General features: G+C 35.2%; 1 protein-coding gene across 6 annotated transcripts in view; it reads right to left on the bottom strand.

The window, feature by feature from the left end:
• The window catches only part of LOC150103765 (dynamin-like), a 519,391-nt gene that overhangs the window by 355,013 nt on the left and 139,648 nt on the right, over positions 1-24,730 (bottom strand). For all 6 annotated transcript variants that reach the window (XM_090397139.1, XM_090397140.1, XM_090397145.1 and 3 more), the window contains exon 5: positions 20,840-20,938. In XM_090397139.1, the coding sequence (XP_090253265.1) occupies positions 20,840-20,938 (99 nt within the window). The remainder of the gene's footprint in view (positions 1-20,839; positions 20,939-24,730) is intronic.

The raw sequence follows: 24,730 nt of genomic DNA, 5'->3' as shown, positions 1-24,730 counted from the left end.
TAAAACAATGATAAAATCTGAATGCCAATCATGCAAATCTAACTAATCAGGATATCTCTTCCCTGGCATGTTACTCTAGCAGTAAACAAAAAACCAAAGGAGACAAGGAGTGACCAACTACATGTAAGCAATATCCATGTGATCAACCTATCTAGCCACAACCTAAATAATGATGAATTTTCACTACTTAATAAAGGCAGTAACACCTAGAACTGTTAATAAATTGGATGTTATATACCACATGAAAGAAGCATCAAATTTATTCCAAATAATATAGCTGATAAAATTTGTTTAAAAACCAGCAGTGTTTTGAATAAAATGAAAGCTATATGTAGCAATCTTATCAAAAAACAGAACTAGCAGCAGTCAAGTCATTAAAGGCTAATCGGGATATAACTGTAACAAAATCGAACAAAGGTAATGCCACGGTCATCCTAAACAGATCAGCTTACATTCATCAAATGAATCAATCAGTCTTTAATAACAACACTTGTGAACTATAATCCAACTAACAGAATTAAGAAAAAAAAAAAAAAAAAACTGCTAAATTACTTAAGTCTGTCATTATTGGCCATCGGACACTGTTAAAAAACTATTATCCCATTACGCCCACTCTCCCAGAATATATGGGAGAGAAAGTATGGATTTGTCGTAAGTGCGATATACTGTTGGACCACAATACACAGAATGCGAAACTGACTGAAAAGATAGATAGTGTACATGAAAGAAACAGAAATGAAACGAAAGATAGAGAGACTGACGGAGTGAAAGAATGCAGGAATGTAGAAGTGAAAAACTGAAATGAAACAAAAGCAAGAGAAACTGAGGGAGTAAAAGAATGCAAAGATGTAGAAGCGAAAGTAACAGAAGAAGTTGTGAAAAATGGAAGAGAAACGAAAGTTGGAGGAGAAGTGAAAGAATGCAAAGATGTACAAGTGAAAGTTAGTGATAAGGGGGATGAAAAAAGTATGAATGAGGACAAGGAAGTAAAGTGTGGCCGAACGAGAGGTAGCGAGAAAGAGAGTGAAGCTGTTGGAATGAAAGATTTAATGAAACAGATATTGGAAATGAAAAATGAAATGAAGAATATGTTGAGTGATGTTAGGCATCTAGTGGAAATTAATGAAAGTATGCAAAAAATCAGAATGAAAGAACAAAGAGTAAAAGAAGTGAAGAGCGATTCCAGGATAGCAGTATATGGAAACTCCTTAATTAGAGGGCTAGTTACTGACAGAGTCCATAAGGTCTGCTATCCAGGTGAGAGAATGAGTACGATAATTAAGGCGTTGGACATGAGGAAGAAATGAGCAAGAGAGTTAGAAGTGATTATAGGGACGAATGATCTAACTGGACATAAGAAGGATGTGAGGACAAATATCAGGAGGCTATTGAGAAGAGTGAAAGATAATAGTGTAGTAGGAAAGGTTTTCAGTGTGTTACCTAGGTATGATGATAATAATAAATTTAGTTTAATCCTTTATCCAAGTGTGAGCAAACAAAGTTTGCGCCTGAAAGTATCTTCAGGACTGGGGTAAGGTGATACAACACCAGGGCAACTTGTTGCAAAGGTGTAGCAAGCTACCAACACTCCTGTCCCAGTATCTCCTATAATGCAAAACACATCTCCTTGCGGATATGTCTAATGTTATGCATTAAGGGAAGGGCCACTACCCAGACTAGTTTTGACCTTTATTGAGGTCTCTTCAGTGGGAGCCAGGCCCAAGCTGAAATACCAGGCAGAAGCATTCGCAGGTCATCTCTACCTATAGGAGTCACCAAATGGTGTGCCACCCTTTTTTTAATAAATTACTCTGGATTTAGAGAAAGATGTTGAAAGTTTATTTTTCATTTGGTTAGAGTATAATAAATTTAGTTTAATCCTTTATCCAAGTGTAAGCAAACAAAGTTTGCGCCTGAAAGTATCTTCAGGACTGGGGTAAGGTGATACAACACCAGGACAACTCGTTGCAAGGTAGAGATGACCTGCGAATGCTTCTGCCTGGTATCTCAGCTTGGGCCTGGCTCCCACTGAAGAGACCTCAATAAAGGTCAAAACTAGTCTGGGTAGTGGCCCTTCCCTTAATGCATAACATTAGACATATCCGCAAGGAGATGTGTTCTGCATTATAGGAGATACTGGGACAGGAGTGTTGGTAGCTTGCTACACCTTTGCAACGAGTTGCCCTGGTGTTGTATCACCTAACCCCAGTCCTGAAGATACTTTCAGGTGCAAACTTTATTTGCACACACTTGGATAAAGGATTAAACTAAATTTATTATACTCTAACCAAGTGAAAAATAAACTTTCAACATCTTTCTCTAAATGCAGAGTAATTTATTAAAAAAGGGTGGCACACCATTTGGTGACTCCTATAGGTAGAGATGACCAGCGAATGCTTCTGCCTGGTATCTCAGCTTGGGCCTGGCTCCCACTGAAGAGACCTCAATAAAGGTCAAAACTAGTCTGGGTAGTGGCCCTTCCCTTAATGCATAACATTAGACATATAGACATATCCACAAGGAGATGTGTTGTGCATTATTATAGGAGATACTGGGACAGGAGTGTTGGTAGCTTGCTACACCTTTGCAACAAGTTGCCCTGGTGTTGTATCACCTTACCCCAGTCCTGAAGATACTTTCAGGCGCAAACTTTGTTTGCTCACACTTGGATAAAGGATTAAACTAAATTTATTATACTCTAACCAAGTGAAAAATAAACTTTCAACAAAAATAGGTATGATGATGATGAGTTGCGACGGAGAGCCAAAATCATGAATGGGGGAGCTGTGTGAGGAGAAGGTAGTGGAGTTTGTGGATGAATGGCATGTGTTTGAGGGAAGAATGAAATTATACAGGCATGATGGATTGCATTTAAATGGCTTTGGAGTGAGTGTGTGTGCTGGAGAAAGTGTTGCTGGATGAAAGTATAGTGTGTGGAAGTACAGTGTGTGATGAGTGCCAGAGATTAGAACGAAGAGATGAAGAGAAAAATCAAGAGAGTGGTACTGAAGAGACAGCAGTTCTTGGCAATGGAAATAGTAGTGTGAGAGAGGAAGAGAGAACGGGAATACAAGAGGAACAGGGAAATGGGGGGGGGAGCTCAGGTGGACAGGGAGACATGGCATAAAAAGAGTGAATGTTGAAAGTGGCAGTGGATGTGTGAATGTGTGTATGAAGATGGAGTATATTGCAATGTGGGTGGAGAAGTGGAGACTGAACAGGTATATGTGGTAAGTGGTGATATGCAAAGTATACACTTAGTTGGAAACTTTAACAGAAATAGAGGAGATGAGAGATCTAGAAGTGATGGTGGACAAGGATCTGAAATTCAGGGGTCACATTGCACAAGTTGTGAAGACATCACATCGAATAATGGCAATCATGTGGAGAACCCTGACATACAAAAATAGAGGTCATGATTCCATTGTATAAGGCCTTGATTAGGCTTCATATGGATTATTGTGCACAGATTTGGTCGCCAGGTTTTCATGGTGACGAGGATATGTTGGAAAGGGTATCAGAGAAGATTCACAAAGGTAGTCAGTGGTCAGAGGACAGATTGAGAGAATGTAAGTTGCAGAGCCTTGTGAATAAGAGGAAGAGGGGGGGGGATATGATTGAGACATATAAGCTGGTTAGGGGTTGTTATCAGGTAGACATGGAAGAGATTTTTCATAGAATGGGAGACGGGAGTAGAACAAGAGGCCATTGCTGGAAACTGCATAAGAAGGGTGTGAGCAAAGGAGTGAGAAGCAGGTTCTTTGCATGGAGAGTGGTTGGTGAGTGGAATGCATTGCCTGAGTGTGTTGTGGATGTGGACATATTGAATCAGTTTAAGACACGGTTGGATGAGCATTGATAGTGAGTACCTCTCATGATGAGTCTCTGACTCCATGGAGGTCAAATGTTGATGATAATAATAATAATATGGTGTTCCCAAGTACACAAACATAACGTTCCACTTCAGCGATAGTTGAAGGTATAGACATCCCTAATTATCACCTAGCCAAGAAATTAGCATCAACATAAACACTTCATGAACAAAGTTAAAAATGTAATGCTCAGCAAAGATGATTTATTAGTCAGTTCTGATGTTTCTGTCCTTTTCACAAATGTCCCAACCATATCCATTGCACTTGTAACTTACCTTATATTGGTGAAACTGAATGTACAATTCCTATCTGTAAAAAAAGAACACAAACAACACATTAAATTTAACAATTTTGGTGAAGCACACTTCTCATATCACGCTCTTAACACCTTACACCAAATTGATTGGAAAAGTACATGTTCTTTACATCATACAAAAACTTGGTATGAATGATAAAAATTTAAAGAAGTCTGTGAAATTTTGATTAACCATTCTAATCTTAACAATAATGGTGGCATAAAAATCCCAAGAATTTGCATGGCATACATTCAGCCCACTTAATTCTTCAAGTTTTCCAGCAAACATTGACTTTAGGACTCTAAGCAATTATTTCAGCTTTTATTAGCCATCATCCATACTGTTTTAATTTACATGTATACTTATATGAGTAACTTTGTGTTAACATGTTGCTCTCTAGCTTAATTTATTTTTGTAACCAAATAGATAATAATAATAACAAGACTAGCATTGATGTAGTTAAGTTTTTTTTCACCAGAGGTCAGGCCAGTAGTTTTAATGGTTGACCAAATTAATGTAACTTTAGCATAGCATGTAGCTTATTTCTTTGTATATATGTGTATACTCCACATTGTGACTTTAATGTGAAGGTCGAAACGTCAAATGATTATTTTAATTTATATTAAACCGAAGTTTTACTATAACATGGTAGTTGTTTCAATAATTTTTAATAATTAATGCTGATCACTGTGTAACCATGAAGAAAAGGAATATCAATTTTTAATTTTCTTCTAGAAAGAGATCAAAAGAATCTTGCCCATACTCTATACAAAAATCTGTTGGTCCTGATGGCATTCCTCAGACTGTTCTAAAGGTTTGTGCTCTGGACCTAACACGTGGGTAAGGTCTAGATTGGATTAAAACAAGACTATAATTTATTATTATGACCTTTTTTCTTGACTACTAGTATTAATAAATTAAAGACTTAATTCGGTATGTTAGTCAAGTAAATAATTGTTTAATATCCGACGTGTTTCACTGACTAATATCTGTCAGCCTTTTCAGGGTGTTGTGTCGGAAAAAGTGATGAGTCATCCCTTTTCCGACCCAACATAAGGTAAGAAGGGATAAGGACATATTTATGCCTCCAGATGTACTTGTTAATGACCTAGAAAATGTATATATTCAGTTTTGTAAAAGAAGCCCATAAACTGAATAGAGAATGTTTGTAAATTATTTAAGATAAGAAATCCATGTAAAATTGCTGAGAACATGTATATAAGTTAATAGAAGCATTAGCCATGTCAAAGACAGTTCGCAGCCGCGGTATCCAATCGGCAGCCGTATGCATGACAACACCACCGAGTGAGGGCGCTGTTTTGTAGTATATAGCTTTCGGCGGGGATTTGAATCGCTCTCTTCTCTTCTGTTTTTCGTCGGTTCCTGGTTTCCTGAGCGGAGAGCTGTGTTGCTGTGGAAAGCTTGCCGCCATGCGTAGCAAGAATTTCCCCTTGCTATACGTGCCACGTGGATCAAAGCTGCACCTATAATGCAACTAGAGTTCTAGAAGAAAGGGCCACTGGTGAATTTACGCCAGTGTATAAGTCAGTGAAAGAGTGCTCCTCTTCGAGTAGAACAAAAGAATAGTGGAGACGCCATTAAAGAAAATATGGTGAGAAGATCCGAGAATCTAGATAAGAAGGTCCTAAATCTACCAGATAAAGCAAGATAAAGATAAGATAAAGACAAATATTGCAGATAAAGCAAGAACGGTAAGCTGAAACCCTTTTGTATTAAGTTAGAGTAATCGTGGAGGAAAGAGAACTGAACATTGAGAAAACAGCCAATTTCAGTGTAGTGTTTAAAGAAGTCTGCATTTGGACATTTTGTCTACACCTAAGGAATAAGAGGCATCTTAGGCTTGAGCTGAATAGGAAATCGGGGCTTCGGACTGTCTGTATCGAAAGAAGGAAACTAATGTTATTATGTTAAAACTTAATTTGAGTGCTAGCTAAAATTCTGGGGGGGGAGGGGACAAAGTTTGAAATATAAAAAGGAATATTATCTCATGAAATCTATGCAAGAGTTGTAGAGTAAGCCTGTATATATATGTAATTTATATGAGTGATAGTAATGGGTAATTTAGTATAACTTAACAGAGTCTGAGAATAGGTATATAAAGAAGTGTAAGATTTTGTCAGTATAAGAAGTTATAGTGTAGAACTTTTTGGATGTGTTAATTTAAGAAAAGGGAGGGAACTCAGACTCTTTTAGAATTGAAGGTTTAACTAATATGTATCTATGTTTGTGTCAAAATAAATGTTTTTCTTATGTGTAAACCAACTGAGTTTGTCATATTTCTGTGCATTGAATTACTGCTTGGAAAATCACGAACCGTGTATTAGAGGGAAGCCCACTAGTAACATAAGAAACGGGACCACGACTGCAAACTTCTTGATCCCTGCATTCTTTTTCTTAGTATCCTAGAATAGTATATCAGAATTCAGTTGCCGGCTGGCGCAGTCATAAAATAATATAAATTTGTCGGCAAACGAAATAACTGATAATAAGTAGCATAAAATAACAACAGATAAAGATAAGTAACTAATATACCAAGATTAAGATTTGTGCGTGATGTATTGTATCACGCCCAATGCACGTGTCACAAGCAAACGTTTTATTTGTTGAGATATTTATTGTAATTTTCATGAAAGTTCATTTCTTTTTGGTTGAATGATCTAATTAGAGTTTTCCATATATCTGGTAGGATTAGGCCTTGATTCTTATTTAGGTTACCTGTTGAACGGGCAACTGTAGCAGCTTCTTTGAATGTTCTGGAATGGTAGTTCTCTTCTATGTAGGACATATGACTCGTATCCGATTCAATATTATGGTTGGTAGAGGCAAAGTGGGAAGAAAGGCCTGATATATCTTGTTTGTTACATAGCCTATGTGTTCTTTCTTTCTTGTTTCAAAACTTCTAGATGTCTGTCCGATGTAATTGATGCCACATGAGCAGGGTATGCTGTAAATTCCAGAGTATTTGTAGAAAGGATGGCTATCTTTCAGGGATCTTATAAACTGTTGAATGGTCTCAATAGGTTTCAAGGTTACTCTGATATTATATGGTTTTAGAAGAAGAGCTAATTTTTTGGATATGGTACTAACAAATGGAATTTTTACAGAGCTGATGTATTGGGTTTCATCTTGTTGTCTTTGTGGTATGTCATTAAAGAGAATCTTGTTGATGAGTTTTGTATTAGGGTAGCCATTTAGGGATAGATCTCTGGATATTTTCATTAATTCTTCTTGTAATCGCCAGGGTCTGTGGTACATTGTATAGCTCTTTTTTTTTTTCTCCACTCCCGCTAGATATTCTCACACCAACTCTAGCACTATGGAAAGAAAAGTACTACTCAAATTAAAGAACAACAAAGAAATCATTATACAAAGGCAACAACACTGTCATCTTAAATACTAAGGAATATGAAGAAAAGATCAATAATCTATTATTGGACACATCTGTCTATGATGTTCTTAGCACAGTTCATACTCACAAAAACCATCTTAATGCCAATGAACTATTACGTGATATGACCAACTGGCCTGTGGACTTAAATCAAAAAACTAAAATCCAACTGGCCTGTGGACTTAAATCAAAAAACTAAAATCTATGCATCCGTTAACTCCAAGACTATATGGTGTTCCCAAAATCCATAAAGAAGGTACACCACTACGTCCAATAGTAGATGGTATCCACTCCCCTACTTACAAACTATCAAAATATCTAGCCAAAATGTTACAAGAACACATTCACAACACAGATTCTTATATCAAGAACTTGCAACATTTCTTGGAGAAATTAAAAAACACCTGTATCTCTGAAGATAATATTATGGCTAGCCTGGATGTCACATCTCTATTCACAAATATTCCAGTTTCAGAAGTCATCGACATCTTAGAAAACTTATTCTCCCCAAACATCACCAAGTTGTTCAAGCATTGTTTAACTTCGAATTATTTTACATGGCAAGAAACTTACTACAAACAACTTACTGGATTAGCCATGGGTAGCTTCTCTCCTTCTTGTGCCGACCTATTCTTAGAAAATTTGGAAACTCAAATTTTATCCCAAATTACCCCTAAACCAACCACATGGTATAGGTATGTTGACAATATCTTCATCATTTGGAATCACAAAAAAGAAGAACAATTGGATTATCTAAACAAAATTAATTGCTTCCACAACACTATCAAGTTCACATTGGAACTAGAAAAAGATAATAAACTTCCATTCCTAGACATCCTTATTAAGAAACAAACTGACAATAGCATCAACCTGTCAGTATATAGAAAACCTACCAACACTGCACGCTACCTCATTTTGACTTGTCTCACCACATCTCCCAGAAGCTCAGCATTATCCGCATGCTTAAAAAAAAGAGCTATACAGTGTACCATAGACCCTGGCGACTCACAAGAAGAATTAATGAAAATATCCAGAGATCTATCCCTAAATAGCTACCCTACAAGACTCATCAACAAGACTCTCTTTAATGACATACCACAAAGACAACGAGATGAAACCCAATACATCAGCTCTGTAACTATTCCATTTGTTAGTACCATATCCAAAAAATTAGCTCTTCTTCTAAAACCATATAATATCAGAGTAACCTTCAAACCTATTGAGACCATTCAACAGTTTATAAGATCCCTGAAAGATAGCCATCCTTTCTACAAATACTCTGGAATTTACAGCATACCCTGTTCATGTGGCATCAATTACATCGGACAGACATCTAGAAGTTTTGAAACAAGAAAGAAAGAACACATAGGCTATGTAACAAACAAGATATATCAGGCCTTTCTTCCCACTTTGCCTCTACCAACCATAATATTGAATGGGATACGAGTCATATGCCCTACATAGAAGAGAACTACCATTCCATAACATTCAAAGAAGCTGCTACAGTTGCCTGTTCAACAGGTAACCTAAATAAAAATCAAGGCCTAATCCTACCAGATATGTGGAAAACTCTAATTAGATCATTCAACCAAAAAGAAATGAACTTTCATGAAAATTACAATAAATATCTCAACAAATAAAACGTTCTACTTGCAACACGTGTATTGTATCACGCACAGCAGTGATAACTTTATATCATTTTTAGAATTGTTGGTTAGTTTCCTAGTTTTTGTTACTTTCCATTGCTTACCAGTGTATCCCTGAAAATGCTGACAGATATTAATCAGTGACACATGTCAGATATTAAAAACAATTATTTACTTGACTAACATACCGAATTAAGTCTGTAATTTATTAAGACTATAATTTCTTGTGATGAGTGGTGAGCTATAGAAATTTTAACAAAGGGCTCACACATCGTCGAGCAAAAAAAAGCCATATTTCACAAAAACTTTTATTAATACAGCTTGTATACAAATGCCAATCAAAAAGTATGAGGGGACAATCATCCTGTAAAGGCTATCATTTTTAAACAAATAATTCATGATCTAAACATGAAATATTTCAAAACTATCAAAATATAATAAGAATAAAATCTTTTATAATCACACATATGCAATAATCTGCATTTTTTATAAACAAAATAAATTTTTTTTGTTTGTAATAGAAGTTTTTATGACAAACAATCTATAAATAATAAATAAATATTATCTAAACACAATAATAGTGAAATATGTTATGTTTCTCTTTTGTTTTTATACTTCAAATGATAATTCAATGGTACCAATCAAGTGGCATTATTTTATAGTACTATTTATTTATATGTGATTACCAAAAGTGAATTCTTATTTGTAAAATGGTAGTAACAGTAACTATAATATTTTATTTAATAAAATCACTTTGTTAGGTTACCGTATGAGTTTGTCGCTTAATATATATCAAAAAATCATTATTCAAATTAAGGGGATATTAAATCCCACATTGTTTTAAAACCGAATAAGAAACTCAAAGATTGGAATCAGAGAGTTTCATGCCGAATATAGTAAACTATAAAAGTATCGGCGGTTACTAGCGTGAGCTAATGCAAGTAGTCCTAGTACGTAGTACAATCTCAGGCAACTCATTGCAAAGGTGGGGAAAGTTCTGATCGCTAATCTTGGTATTTTCCATAATGTAAAAACACATTTCCTAGGAAATGTATGCTGCTATTACATTATTACAAATGAAGCCTAGGCTCTTTATATTTAAGTAATCAAAAAATCATGTTTGTTTGTTTTTTTTTTGAAAAAATAAAGAAGTAAACAAGAAGAACAAGGGGCCCGCAAATACGAGAAAAATTTAACAAAGGGCTCACGCGAGCCCCTTATAGCTCACCACTGATTATAATAACTATCCATTTTCACTCATTTAGTTCTTTCTAAAGGAACAGAGAAAACAATTAACACTGAACTTCTATGCTACCTTGAAATTAACTAACAAACAACTGCCAGCGTGACCTCTTATGATTGTTGATTAAGGATCTTGCATATATTACTACCTTTAGACAAATGCCATGAAGAGTTTGGGGAATCTTTAGTGGTTGCCTTTGATATCTCTCTCTCACTCTCTCTATAAGGCATGTGATTGTGTTTGGCACAAAAATCTAGTTAAATAAGCTCACAATATGGTCTATCTTCTACAAATGGTTTGCCAGATTTCTGAACAGGTACACATTACATGTGATGGTTCATGGTTACTTATGATGTTCTACATTTGACTGCAAATCCAATACATAGTTTGCTGATGAAGAGGCATTCATTGGTTACAAGCCTTGCACTACATAAACCATCAAAACTTCCATCATATTAACTTTGACAATTCTAATTTCTGATTTCCAAACCATTCTTCAACTGAGTTTAAATAACCTTCCTAATTTTAATGTTAGTAAAAGCACAATCCTATTTCAATTCGCACAAAAAACAACCCTTCTCTTCCAGTCTTACTTTTGACAATACAGAAATCTCTAGAGAAGATTTTTCTTCTTAGGATTACTATTATCCTCAAATCTCTCTCAACATAATCATCATCATCATCAAATTCCTGATATATACCCTCAAGGTGTGTACAGGATATGATAGTTGATTCTCGTAGACAGGCTTATACGTTGGTTATGCATTATTAAATTACTTAAGGAATTGAACAACGTAGATACGAATATAAATTAAATTAAACTTTAATAAATATTTCTGATATTTCAGCAACGTCACGTTGCCATTTTCAAAAGGAACTTACAAAAAAAAGGCACATGCACATAGGCACTACAACACAGTAACTGAGAATGAAGAGATGAAGCTATTATTCTCCTAAAAGTCCTGATGGTGCCCTCTAGCAGGCTAAGTAGGTGTTCTTGGCTTTTTTGATTTATTAAATTTATTAAAGTGTAATTTAATTTATATTCGTATCTATGTTGCTCAATTCCTTAAGTAATTTAATAAAAGATATGATAGTACTACATGAAAAATTTACTTCATTACTAACTTCCTATCTACAATTTTTCCCCAAATCAATCTTTTACCTGTCAAAACTCCAACATTGTCAGATCTTATATTTCTATCTTCTAAGGCACTTTTTACCATATCAATTCACCTATATCTTGGACTTACTCTGGGTATTTTTCATGCCAACCTAGAAGAAAACACTTGTTTTGCTAATCTTTCCTCTCCATTCTGTTTAAGTGACAATACTACTCAAGATTAGCTCTGCTAACACATTCCTGGATGTTAACAATGTCAAGTTCTTTTCTAATACCCTTGTTTTTAATATGATACTGCCACTGATGCCATCTGTTCACACTCCTAATCTTTTTTAGTACTCTCATATCTGCAACAGTCTTTGGTCAAGTGTTTTACTTCTAAACAAACTCTCAGATCATAAGTTAAAATTGGTTTGAACACTGTCTTGTATACAGCTAATTTAGTGTTATGACAAATTCCTCTCTTATTCCATATAAATTTATTCAGTTGATTTCCTATCATACCAGCTTTGTTGATTATGTTGTCTATTTCCATATTTAATTTACCACCTTCATTAAAAATTGTGCCTAGGTAGCTGAAATGTTTTACTTGTTCTATAGGTTCTCCATTCACAATGCAGTTGATATTTTTTTCATTGTCTTTGTCTTGTTATTGCCGAAGTTCATATAATATCTATTACAACAACTATTCAATTTAGTCAGGGAGTCTTGCAGACTTGTACTGGATTTATTTAGAAGTATAACATCATCCACATAAAGCAAAGAACTGACATTAACATCTCCAATTTTGATATCAGGTTTAATACCACTTTCCTTCATAATGCAATCCATATAGGTAATGAATAGCAGAGGGGATAATGTACATCCTTTTCTGACACCAGATTTAACATTAAACCATCTTCCAGTACTTCCTTCAATTCTAAATTCTGACTTACAACTCAAATAAAGACTAAGTATTGCTTGATATAATGGCATAAACTCTCAGTATTAACATATTGCAAATATTGCCTCCTTAGCATTAAAGGTTTTCTCTTTCACTCAAAGCATTATTTTACCTCTGAACAGATTAGTACAAATCTGTCCAACTGATGAATATTGTTCTCATATTCAAGGCGATGTGTTTAAGAGCCCCCCCCCCCAAAAAAAAAATACTTGACATAGTACAGAAAAGAGCAATTAAGTTCAATAATGGCCCATTTCCCACAAATTAACTCACAGACATTCAGTTTCTGCCATTTGCATTTGCTACAATTATTTCCATAGATAGCGATCATCACTATTGATATTGTTAATTCCCCTCCATATACCATGATACTTTTGGATATCGCTAAGGCTTTTGTCAGAATACAGCATGGTAGACTTTTGCATTAATTGGAGAATATGGGTTTGGGTTATAGAATATCAGCATTAATAAGAAGCTCGCTGACTGACAGATATCAAAAAGTAGTGTATGAGGAATATGAGTCTGCAAGGTTTAAGGTAACCACTAATGTACTATAAGGATCAGTGCTTGGTCCATTTTATTCAATCTGTATATTAATAATATTGGGAAGGATCTAACAAGCGACATACAGCTATTTGCTGATGATGCAAAGATAGGTGGGGGGTAATCAGGAATGGTGATGATATGCAGTATTTGTAGAATGATTTGAATAGGCTGGAACTGTGGGCATGTGAAAATGGAAGTCAGTTCAATGTCAGTAAATGTAAAGTCATTAACTATGACATGATTAGATACCCAATCATGTCATATTATATTTGAGGGATTATGCTAGAAGAAACTGACGAGGCTAGGGATCTTGGAGCATTTCTAAATAAGAAGTTGAAGTTCAGGGGTCAGGTAGCAAAGATTGCAAATACAACTCAAAAGATAATTGCAATGCTGAAAAGAACGTTCACATGTTAAGATAAGGAGGTTATTTTGCTCTTTACAAGGCCTTGATATGACCTCAGTTGGAATATTGTGCACAGGTCTGGTCTCCTGGTTTCCATTGTGATTCTGATATACTGGAGAGAGTGCAAAGGAGAGTGTTAAAAATGATATCTGGATTGTGGAATACTGATTATGAAAACAGACTGAGAATCTGAATAGGCTGACACTAGTCAACACGGGAAAGAAGGGTGATATGATTGAGACTTACAAACTTCTGAAAAGGTCATACAGGATTTCAAATGATGGAATTTTTCAATTTATGAAGGGGAGAAGGAAAAGAGGGCATCCTTAGAAGCTAAGAATGAATGAATGCCACTAAAAAAGAGGTGAGGGGTAGATTTTCTCTCACAGGGTGGTGAGTGATTGGAATAGATTGCTGTTGGATGTTGTCAGTGCAAGCAATGTGAATGAAGTGAAGAATAAGTATGATAGCTGGTGTGTGTAGTATGTGGCCTGCCTCGATGAGTCCCTGACTCCCTGGAGGTCTCTCTTAATAAAAATAATATCTGTTAAAACAAGTGCTGTGATTAGTAAAGTCTCTTACAGTTTTTTCTTCCTCTTCATTCATTCCTTCTACTCCTGTTATTTCGAAACGAGTACAATGTAAAGGTCATCTTATATTAAAAATGTTTCTTCTTTTCCCCACCTTCCTTTCCATCATCATCATCAAATTCTTGACATGTACGCTCAGGGGGGTGTACAAGATATGATAGTACTACATGAAATACTTGCATCATTACCAACTTCCTATCTACAATTTTCCTCCACATCAACCTGTTACTTGTCAAGACTCCAAAGTTATCAGATTTTATATTTCTATCTTCTAAGGCACTTTTTACTGTATCAATCTACCTAAATCTTGGTCTTCCTCTGGGTATTTTTCCTACCAACCTGGCAGAAAAACACTCATTTTGCTAATCTTTCCTCTCCCATTCTGTTTAAGTGACACATATTACCTGAGATTCGCACCGCTAACACATTCCTGGATGCTAACAATGTCTTCATTAATATCTTTGTTTTTTAATATGATATTGCCATTGAGGCCATCTGCTCACACCACTAATCTCTCTCATATCTGTGGTATCTAATTTTTGGTCAAGTGTTTTACTTTTAAACAAGCCCTCGGAACCATAGGTTAAAATAGCTGTAAATTTTTTACAGCTAATTTAATGTTTTGACTAATTCCTCTCTTATTCCATATAAATTTATTCAACTGACTTTCTATCATACCAGCTTTGTTGATTTTGTTGTCTATTTCCATATTTAATTTACCATCTTCTCTAAAAATTGTACCTAAGTAGCTGAAATGTTTTACTTGTTCTATAGGTTCTCCATTCACAATGCAGTTGATATTTTCAATTCATCTGCATATTTTCATTGTCTTTGTCTATTTTTTGCTGACCTTCATGCCATATCTATTACAACAGTTATTCACTTTAGTCAGGAAATCTTGCAGAATTGTATTGGATTTATTGAGAAGTATAAGATTATCCTCATAAAGCAAAGAGATGACATTTAACATCTCCAATTTTGATATCAGGTTTAATACAACTGTCCTTCATAATGTGATCCATATAATTAATAAATAACTGAGGGGATAATGTCATCCTTGTCTGACACCAGATTTAACATTAAACCACCTTCCTGTATTTCCTTCAATTCTAACTGCTGACTCACAACTCAAATAAAGACTAAGTATTGCTTGCTATAATGCCCCACTGACACCATATGACTGTAGAATTTTGAATAGCTTTTCTCTTGGCACCTTGCCATATACCTTTTCCAGATCTACAAAACTTAAATATAGATCTTTTTTATATTCCCATGATTTCTCATCTGTTTGTCGTAAAGTGAAGATCTGATCCTGACAGCCTCTATTTGGCCTGAATCCAGCTTGTTCTTTACCAGTCTTCCTTCTATAATTCTTTTCAACCGTTTCTCAAGTATACTTGCATAAATCTTACCAGGAACACTCAGTAGGGAAATACCTCTGTAATTCTCATATTCAGTTTTATTTCCCTTTTTGTATATGGGTACAGTGAGAGCGCTACTCCAATCATCCCTTTGTCCAGGCCTTCTGAAATATGCAGTGCAGACACTGTAATACTTTTATACCTCATACTTGAGCATTTCGAATATCATCTACTCCAGCTGCCTTTCCACATTTCAGGCTTTTGAAGAGTTTTTCTACTTCAAGAATGGATATGTATTCCTGATTGCATATCTGGTCAGTGTTTTTTTTTTTTTTTTTTTTTTTTTTTAATCACTGTGCTGTCACTGATTTTTTCATTTAGCAATTTTTCGAAGTAATTACTCCATACTTCAAGGATATCTTTTTCTCCAGTTTTTATGTCATCTTTATCATCTCTAATTCCTTTTGGAATTAGAGATGAAGAAGCTCAGAAATGGAGAAAACAGCACTTTTTCCTCCATTTCTGAGCTTCTTCAACAACCTCCAGAATATCTTACCACCTTCTTGATATTTATTTTTTATGTTCTTGCCAAAGTCCTCCCATGATTTTTATTTAACTTGGTTTACAGTGTTTAGCTTTCTTACATTGTCTCTGAATTCTCTAAGAGCACAAGCTGACTTTTTTGCCAGGAACTTTTGATATGCTTCCTTCATTCCCTCTTTCACATCATGTATCCACCATGGAGTTCTGATTTTGCTATCCTTGCAGACAACCTCACCACATGCCTCTCTGGCTGAATCAATCAGTGTTTTCTTTAGGGCTCCCCACTGAATCTCCACGGTTTGGTTACTGTTATCAAACTCTTTCATTTTTCCTTCAACAATCTTTGTGTATTTTAGTCTACAGTTCACATCCGAGAGCTGCTCAACTTTTATTTCCTTTAAAACTTTCTTACATGTTCTTCTTTTCAATATGAATTTCAATTTTATCCCACTCAGGACTAAATGGTGATCACTTCCAATTTCAAATCCTCTGTACACTCTGGTGTCCTGCATCAGGAAGAAAACATCACTATCAACAATAACATAGTCATTGAGACTTTTCTTATTCCTTGCCTCTTCTCTCCATGTGAATTTGTGCACATTTTTATGTTGGAACATTGTGTTAGTAATAACCAGTCCATGTCCTGAGCAGAAATACAACAGGCATTTGCCATTATTATTAGTTTTGCTCTTTTCTCCAAATTTTCCCAAAATATATTTTCGTATGTCTGACAATCATTTCTACTCAGCTATTTAGATCCCCAACAAGGACCAACTTTTCCTTTTTCATTGTGTCAGTTGCTTTCTCTAAAGCCTCAAAAAATTCCTCCACATCTATCTGTAGAACCTTCTGTGTGACCATAGGTACAAATAAGTCTCATTGTCCTGTTCCCCATTCTCATATTGGCCCACTTCCCTCTACTTGAGATTGTCAGCCATTCAAGGAGATGAACCTTGTATTTAGTACTGAATACTGTGACTACTCCTTTTCCTTGATTGTCATTGCCTGAATATAACATTTTATATTTATTGCTTATTTAGTATTTAGTACTTTTCCTCATTCAGTATCCAGGTAGATACCTAACAGGGTGCAAGACGAAAAGGTGAGGATGGGACATTAGGTCAGAAGCCCTGGTCGGTTCTCCGCATTCCTTTAAAGGCTATGTGGATGTCTCCTCTCAGTTATATAGCTTTGACCCTTAAGCACCCCAGTTATTTTAACTAGAACCTTAATAGACCATAGCACTCTGTATCATATATGGTCCGCGCGGTTAGCCTAGTGGCTTTGCGCTTTGCAACCATATGCCTGGGGAAGGAGTGTCCTAGGTTCGATTCCCGTCGGAGACGTGAGGAGCTGTAGGATCTTCCTCAGCCATAGCCAAGTTAGCCGGTCTTGACGGGCTGCAGGGTTTTTTCCGCCAGTTTATCTGGTGTTTTTCATCCCGCAAGCAGGCAAACCGGCCCGTGAACCCACAGGGATACAGCCAAGAATACCTTGAGGCATAGGAATGACCATTCTATCCTCGTATTTCGGTTACGAAATCCAAGCATGCTTGGAAGGTTGTGGGCCTTAAAGGCCTGTTAAAGCCATTGGGATAGATAGATAGACTCTGTATCATATACACCCTCTATCCAAAAAGAAACGTACTTTTAATAGAAAATACAACACAGGCCAATTATAATTATTCAAATCATTTATTTCAATCAATATACTGTACCTCGGCTTCGATACTGCATTTGGCACTGTCAATTAATTTGTTAAATGAGTTTTTTATATTGATTTTTGGGATACTGCCGCTTATATGTTTTCAATGATGTCGTATCGCTTTCCTTTCATCAAATGAAGTATGGGGAAGAGAAAGATGTCACAGGGTGCTAAATCAGGTGAATACGGCGAGTGATCTAACACACAAACTTGATTTTTGCTCAAAAACTGTCTCACAACGTTCAAACGATAAGATGGTGCAAAAGTGACCAGCTGCATGCATCACGATATTCATGCCGTGCGCGACGAATTCTCGCTATCAATCGCTTCTAAACTTCGAGATAAAACTCACCACTGCCTTGCCTGGTTGGCAAGGCGGAACGAATTCTTTTTGGATCTTGAAATTGTAGAAACAAATCAGCACTGTCTTTACTTTTGACTTCTACAAGTGACTTTTTTTCAGATGCCCCTCTTCTGGTGGTCTCCACTGAGCACTCTGGTGTTTGTTTCGGGCTCATACTCAAAACACCATGTTTTGTCACCAGTAACGATCATTTCAGTGAAGTTTGAGTCCTTACGAGCGGTTTTAATGAGGTCCTTGCAGTATTCAATTCAATACATTTTTGGTCATCAGTCAACTTGTGAGGAACAAATCGTGAATTCAATTTACGAAGGCCCAAACTCTCAGTCAAAATGTTGTGTACAGTTGATTTTGGAATCCCCAATTCATCTTCAATCAATCTCACCAATGATTTTGGGTTTTCTTTGATGAAATCACGCACGTTTTGGATGTTAACTTAGCTCAGTCCAGTTTTTGGATGGCCAGGCTTTTCGTCATCCTCAAGGGCCTCATGACCACTTTGAAATCGCTTAAACCACTCGTAAACTTGAGTACGGGATAAGCATTCATCACCGTATGCTTTTTGAAGCATTTGATGCATTTCGGTAAAATTTTTACCAAGTTTAACACAAAAGTCAATCGCAGCTCTTTATTTGAAACTCATTTTCCGACGTTCTTCAAAACACACTGTCACTCTTGGTAATATAACTCGGCTTCTAATGAAACAAATGTCATAAACAGTTGACACAACACTAATGAATGTTGTATAAAAATATACAACAGGTGGAGTCATTAGTTTCTTCTATTTTCGTGAAGTTCGGTTTCGTTAGCAAAAGTTTTATACTAATAAAAATATACAAGTAAGTAATCTTGTTTTATGTTATTTACTAATTATCATGTTTTATGTTCCTATACAATATGTACCTGAGGTAACACTGGACAAAATTTTACAAAAGTCATGTTCCCAGATCATTTTGCAGTCCTTACAATATTTGAATCCTGAATTTTTGAACGATGTAACCTTTTCTTATCTATCTATCTCAATGGCTTTAACAGGCCTTAAAGGCCTGTTAAAGCATGCTTGGATTTCGTAACCTAAATACAAGGATAGAATGGTCACCCCTATGCCTCGAAGTATTACTGGCTGTATCCCTGTGTGTGTTCATGGGACCGGTTTGCCTGCTTGCAGGATGAAAAACCCCAGATAAACTGGGGGAAAAAACTGTGCGTGAAAAATCCTTTTCTAGTAGACTTATGATATTCTATGAAATGCGAAAGGCTGTAATGTTATGTTAGTCATTAATAACACCTCATTCCAGCATTCAATTATGTACAAATTCAGTTATTTTGTATGCATGGAGAAAATACACACAGAACAAGAAAACTTACTATTAAATTTTAAATAGGAAATTATCACCCAGTGTTAAGCAAGATAAAAATATGAATGTCCGAAAAGAAAAATGCATAAAGATTTGAAAACAAAGTCAAACAACTCTCAAACGTTCTACAGTTTTTCGTCTACAATTCAAGCATAAATTGTACATTCAAATGTACAAATATTACAGGAGGAAAACTAAAAGTTTAAAACCAAGAAAGACTTGTAAGCATATCAAAATCTGAAGAAAATGAATTGATGTAGATAGAAAAGCATGTAGTGGAATTGCATGCAAAAATAATAAATATTATTTTTGTATGCAATTATTATCTGATCAAAAATACTGAGCACCCACTTTGCAGTGGTGGATATAGCTATATATACAACAAAACCATGGCCTATGCAGGCATAAAAAGAAGCACACAGTCTATCAATCCTCATATTTCAATGTGGAACTATCATTTGGGAAGCTGCCTCAATCAACTGTAAGTGATGTTATTGTAAAGTGGAAATTCCTAAAAGCGACAGCAGCACAATTGTGTTGTTGTTCTAGGTATGCTGTTGATTTTTATGTGGTCCACAGGTCACTCTCTAGCCAGCATGAAATCTTCTCATGTTGCACCATCATATACATTTGTGGTCTAATAGGATACAATTGGTTTTCTAAGTTCCATATTGCCAGCCTATCTTCATTCATTCAGTATCCCATGGATACCTAATGGTTGTTAGTTATCCATGGGGATACCTAATGTGATCCATGTGAAGGTGAGAATTGGACATTAGGTCAGAAGCTCCAGTCAGTTCACCACATTCCTTTAAGGATTATAACCAAGATAATTAAAACATTTTACTTACTCAAGAATTGCATTTTCAATACATATTATACTTTTAATTAGTTTCTTTCAATGAAATGCCATAATTTGGGTTTTTACAGTTGATATTGCCATATTAAATTTTTTGGCAGTAAGGTTTAAATGGTGCACAGAATATTGTACTTCATCTTCATTATTAGCCTGGAGTACCTCATCATCTGCATATAACAGTGTGTCAAGATGGCTATCACTTCATGGGATATTTCCATGAACTATCAGTCTCCAATGTCTGACAATCGCATTGATAAAAAAATATTAGGGTAATTGTGATAAAGGGCTGCCTTGACAGATGCTAAGATTTATTGGTTGCCAATTTGAAATATCAAATTGGCAACCAATCAGCATTCAAATTCCTGATTTGAATGCTATGAGGTTATGCCCATAAAGATTATAAATTGCTACTATTATAATATGATATAAATTAAAATTCATCTAAAAGTATTATTATTAGTATGCATAATTTGTAAATTCTGCTGAACTATTTTATAAAAATTAAATCACAGCAATATGACACAAAAAAACTAGGATAAAAATGTCAGACCTCGCAACTATACCATATCTATATCTTACCTCTACGAAGCGGTAACAATTTATTCTCCAAAATATCCTTGGCATCTGTTCCATCATCCATCAAGTCTAATTTAGTTATCACACCAATAGTACGCTGACCTAATATTAGTTTAAGAAATGAATAACAAAAATAACTATTTGTAAAATATCAAATGATTAATCATATGAACAGTTAGTGGATTTTTAAATTTTAATAAGGTTTTCCTGTAACAAATGGCAAATTCAAAAAATCTTACCTGAATATAACTTTCATAGAATAAGGGGGGGGGGGGGGGGATCTTGAAATCTACCAGCTAGGGAGATCACATTTTGCAAGCATATGATAACTCATATGTGAATTAACAGAGATATGGCTGATTTTAAATTACTCATGGACAACAACATTATGAGATTAAATTTTGAAATACTGACAATTTCATGCTTCAGTAAATAATACTTAACAAATTTTCAACCTTTACCAAAGAATGAGCAAACAAAAATTGCAGATGAAGTATCTTCCCAATTAGACTACTTGTTTAGGTAGTTACTCTTCCCATAATGCATTGCAATATACACATCTAAATCTGTATGTTAATGGGACAATTTGATGAGAAACTGACTTCTCATTAAATTGTCCCATTAACACACAGATTTAGATATGTATATTGCTATGCATTATCGGAAGAGTAACTACCTAAACTGGATTTGACCTTTGAAATTGAGAGTAAAAATCAATGGAAGTCATATTTTCATATACAAATTGGTGTATCACCATATTGAAAGTTTATTTTTCACTTGGTTAGACTATAATACATTTAGTTTAATCCTTTATCCAAGTGTGAGCAAACAAAGTTTGCACTTGAAAATATCTTCAGGACTGAATATGGTGTTGTACTACCTTACCCCAGTAAGGTAGTAAAACACTGGGCAACTCATAGCAAAGGTTGACCAAGCTAACAACACTCCTATCCCAGTATTGGTCCACCTTTGCTACGAGTTGCCCAGTGTTGCACTACCTTACTCCAGTATGGTAGTACAACACCATATTCAGTCCTGAAGATATTTTCAGGCACAAACTTTGTTTGCTCACACTTGGATAAAGGATTAAACTAAATTTATCGTATCACGATATTATTGAAACATTCTGGATAAGGGATATATGCAGCAAGTCTTTACACCGGATCAGAAAGTAAATTATACCTGACAAGTATAATTTACTTTCGAACAATTTACAAGAGTTCTGCATTATGCTATACTGGAGTATGTGAAGTCAATTATCTTGTCAATGAAGCTTATGTTTACTCAAACTTGGATAGAAGACAAAACAAGAATATAATCACTTATCAAAAACCATGTATTCTTTGAACTTGTGACAAAACTTGTTACAAATGTCATGCTCTAGTTAAAAAATTCAAGATATCTTCAGACCTGCAGCAGCTGCACAGGCCCTTTGCTTGGTGTGGCTAAAAATGGAAGTAATGCAGTTGAATCTGTCTCAACTCTTGTTGCTGATGATAAAATAATGGAATCAATTAAGCAAATATAAATTAAAATAAGAATAGCACACTACATATTACAAAGAAAAAAAAAAAAAACCTAAAAAAAAAAAAAAAACAATCTATGGTCTGTAATTTTTGTTTTAGATACATCACACTCAAAAAAGGTTATAAACCTATCATACATTAGCAGGTGTGAATAACAATGATTCAGAAGAACAACTTTCCAGAACTGTCGAATTTTTATGCAATCATCTGTGTTCAAATTATTTAAAAAAAACATTTCATATAAAAAGGCTTCTATGTAAGATTTTCATATTTTAAAATAAGACTGCATACTGTCAACAGTTCTACCAAAATGAAACATTGTATACTGTAGTAGTTCTTATTTTCTTCTAGAATTTATGTGGATTTTCAAAAATGTAAGGTCACTCTGGCTTTAAAGAGTACAAAATCAGTATCTGATAATTACTCGTGCAGATAACAAAAATAGATGTTGTCACAAGACAGCAGGAAATATAAGTGAATATAATCCTAAAAACTTTCAATACTTTTAAGAGATATCTACACTACATATCACTTAAAAGTACAGACTATATATATATATATATATATATATATATATATATATATATATATATATATATATAATCTATGATCCTATAAGAATCACAACAACTACATTAATAAACGAATTCAACTATAATTAATTTTTGTCATGTTGTATCATCATTTTTTTATTCTGAAAACACACCCCATCTCAACATCACCAGAGTTAAAGATCAGTACTATCAACATAAGAAGCCTGAATGGCAAAGAAATGGAGCTAGCTGAGGAATTAGATAAGTACCAGATCGACATAATAAGGGTGATTGAAACAAAAAATGGTGAGATCTTTCTGAGCAATAAATACAAAATGTTATATTCAGGGAATGACAATCAAGGAAAAGAAGGAGTAGCCATAGTATTCAACACAAAATACGAGGCTAATCTTCTTGAATGGCAGGCAGTCTCAAGTAGAGTGATGTGGGCAAATATGAGAATGGGGAACTGGACAATGAGACTTATTTGCGGAATTTTTTGATGCTTTAGAGAAAGCAACTGACACAATGAAAAAGGAAAAAATTGGTCCTTGTTGGGGAATCAAAATAGCAGAGTAAGAAATGATTGTCAGACATACAAAAATATTTTACGAAAATTTGGAGCAAAGAGCAAAGCCAATAATAATGGCAAATACCTGTTGGATTTCTGCTCAGGTCATGGACTGGTTATTACTAACACCATGTGTCAACATAAAAATGTGCACAAATTCACATGGAGAGAAGAGGCAAGGAATAAGAAAAGTCTCATTGACTAGGTTATTGTTGATAGTGATATTTTCTCCTTAGTGCAGGACACCAGAGTATACAGAGGATTTGAAATTGGAAGTGATCACTACTTAGTCTTGAGCAGGATAAAATTGAATTTCATATTGAAAAGAATAACATGTAAGAAAGTTTTAAAGCGAATAAAAGTTGAGCAGCTCTCAGATGTGAACTGTAGACTAAAATACAGAAAAGATTATTGAAAAAAAAAATGAAAGAGTTTGAGAACAGAAATCAAACTTTGGAGATTCAGTGGCAAGCCTTCAAGAAAGCCCTGATTGATTCAGCTAGAGAGGCATGTGGTGAAGTTGTCTGCAAGGGTAGAAAAATTAGAACTCCATGGTGGACACAGGAAGTTAAAGAGGCAGTGAAGGAAAAGAAGGATGCCATACTGAAATGTAAGCTCAGGAAGACAATTGCAAGTGCCACCCGCAATGACTGACCCACAACATTCCCGTAAGTGATCGTAGGGTGCGAAGAATAATACATAAAAATCACCATTAGTCGACTGACACAAACTTTGGAGATTCAGTGGCAAGCCTTGAAGAAAGCCCTGATTGATTCAGCTAGAGAGGCATGTGGTGAAGTTGTCTGCAAGGATAGAAAAATTTGAACTCCATGGTGGACACAGGAAGTTAAAGAGGCAATGAAAGAAAAGAAGAAAGCATATCAAAAGTTCCAGGCAAATAAGTCAGCTTGTGCTCTTAGAGAATACAGAGACAAATGTAAGAAAGATAAAAACTGTGTAAAACCTAAACAAAAGTCATGGGAGGACTTTGGCAAGAATATAGAAAATAAATATCAAGAAGGTGGCAAAATATTCTGCAGGTTGTTGAAGATGCTTAAATGGAGGAAAGAGTGCTGTAAAAGGAGTTAGAGATGATAAAGGTGACATCAAAACTGGAGAAAAAGATATCCTTGATGTATGGAGTAATTACTTTGAAAAACTGCTAAATGAAACAAGCAGTGACGACAGCACAGTGGTAAAAAAACATTGACCAGGCATGCAGTCAGGAATACATATCCATACTTGAAGAGAAAGCCATCAAAGG

This window comes from Typopeltis vanoorti, chromosome 8 (assembly GCF_054136105.1).
Source record: "Typopeltis vanoorti isolate ZY-2024b chromosome 8, IOZ_Tvanoo_1.0, whole genome shotgun sequence".
Classification (NCBI taxonomy): Eukaryota; Metazoa; Arthropoda; class Arachnida; order Uropygi; family Thelyphonidae; genus Typopeltis; species Typopeltis vanoorti.
This window is presented reverse-complemented; position numbering and strand designations above follow the sequence as displayed.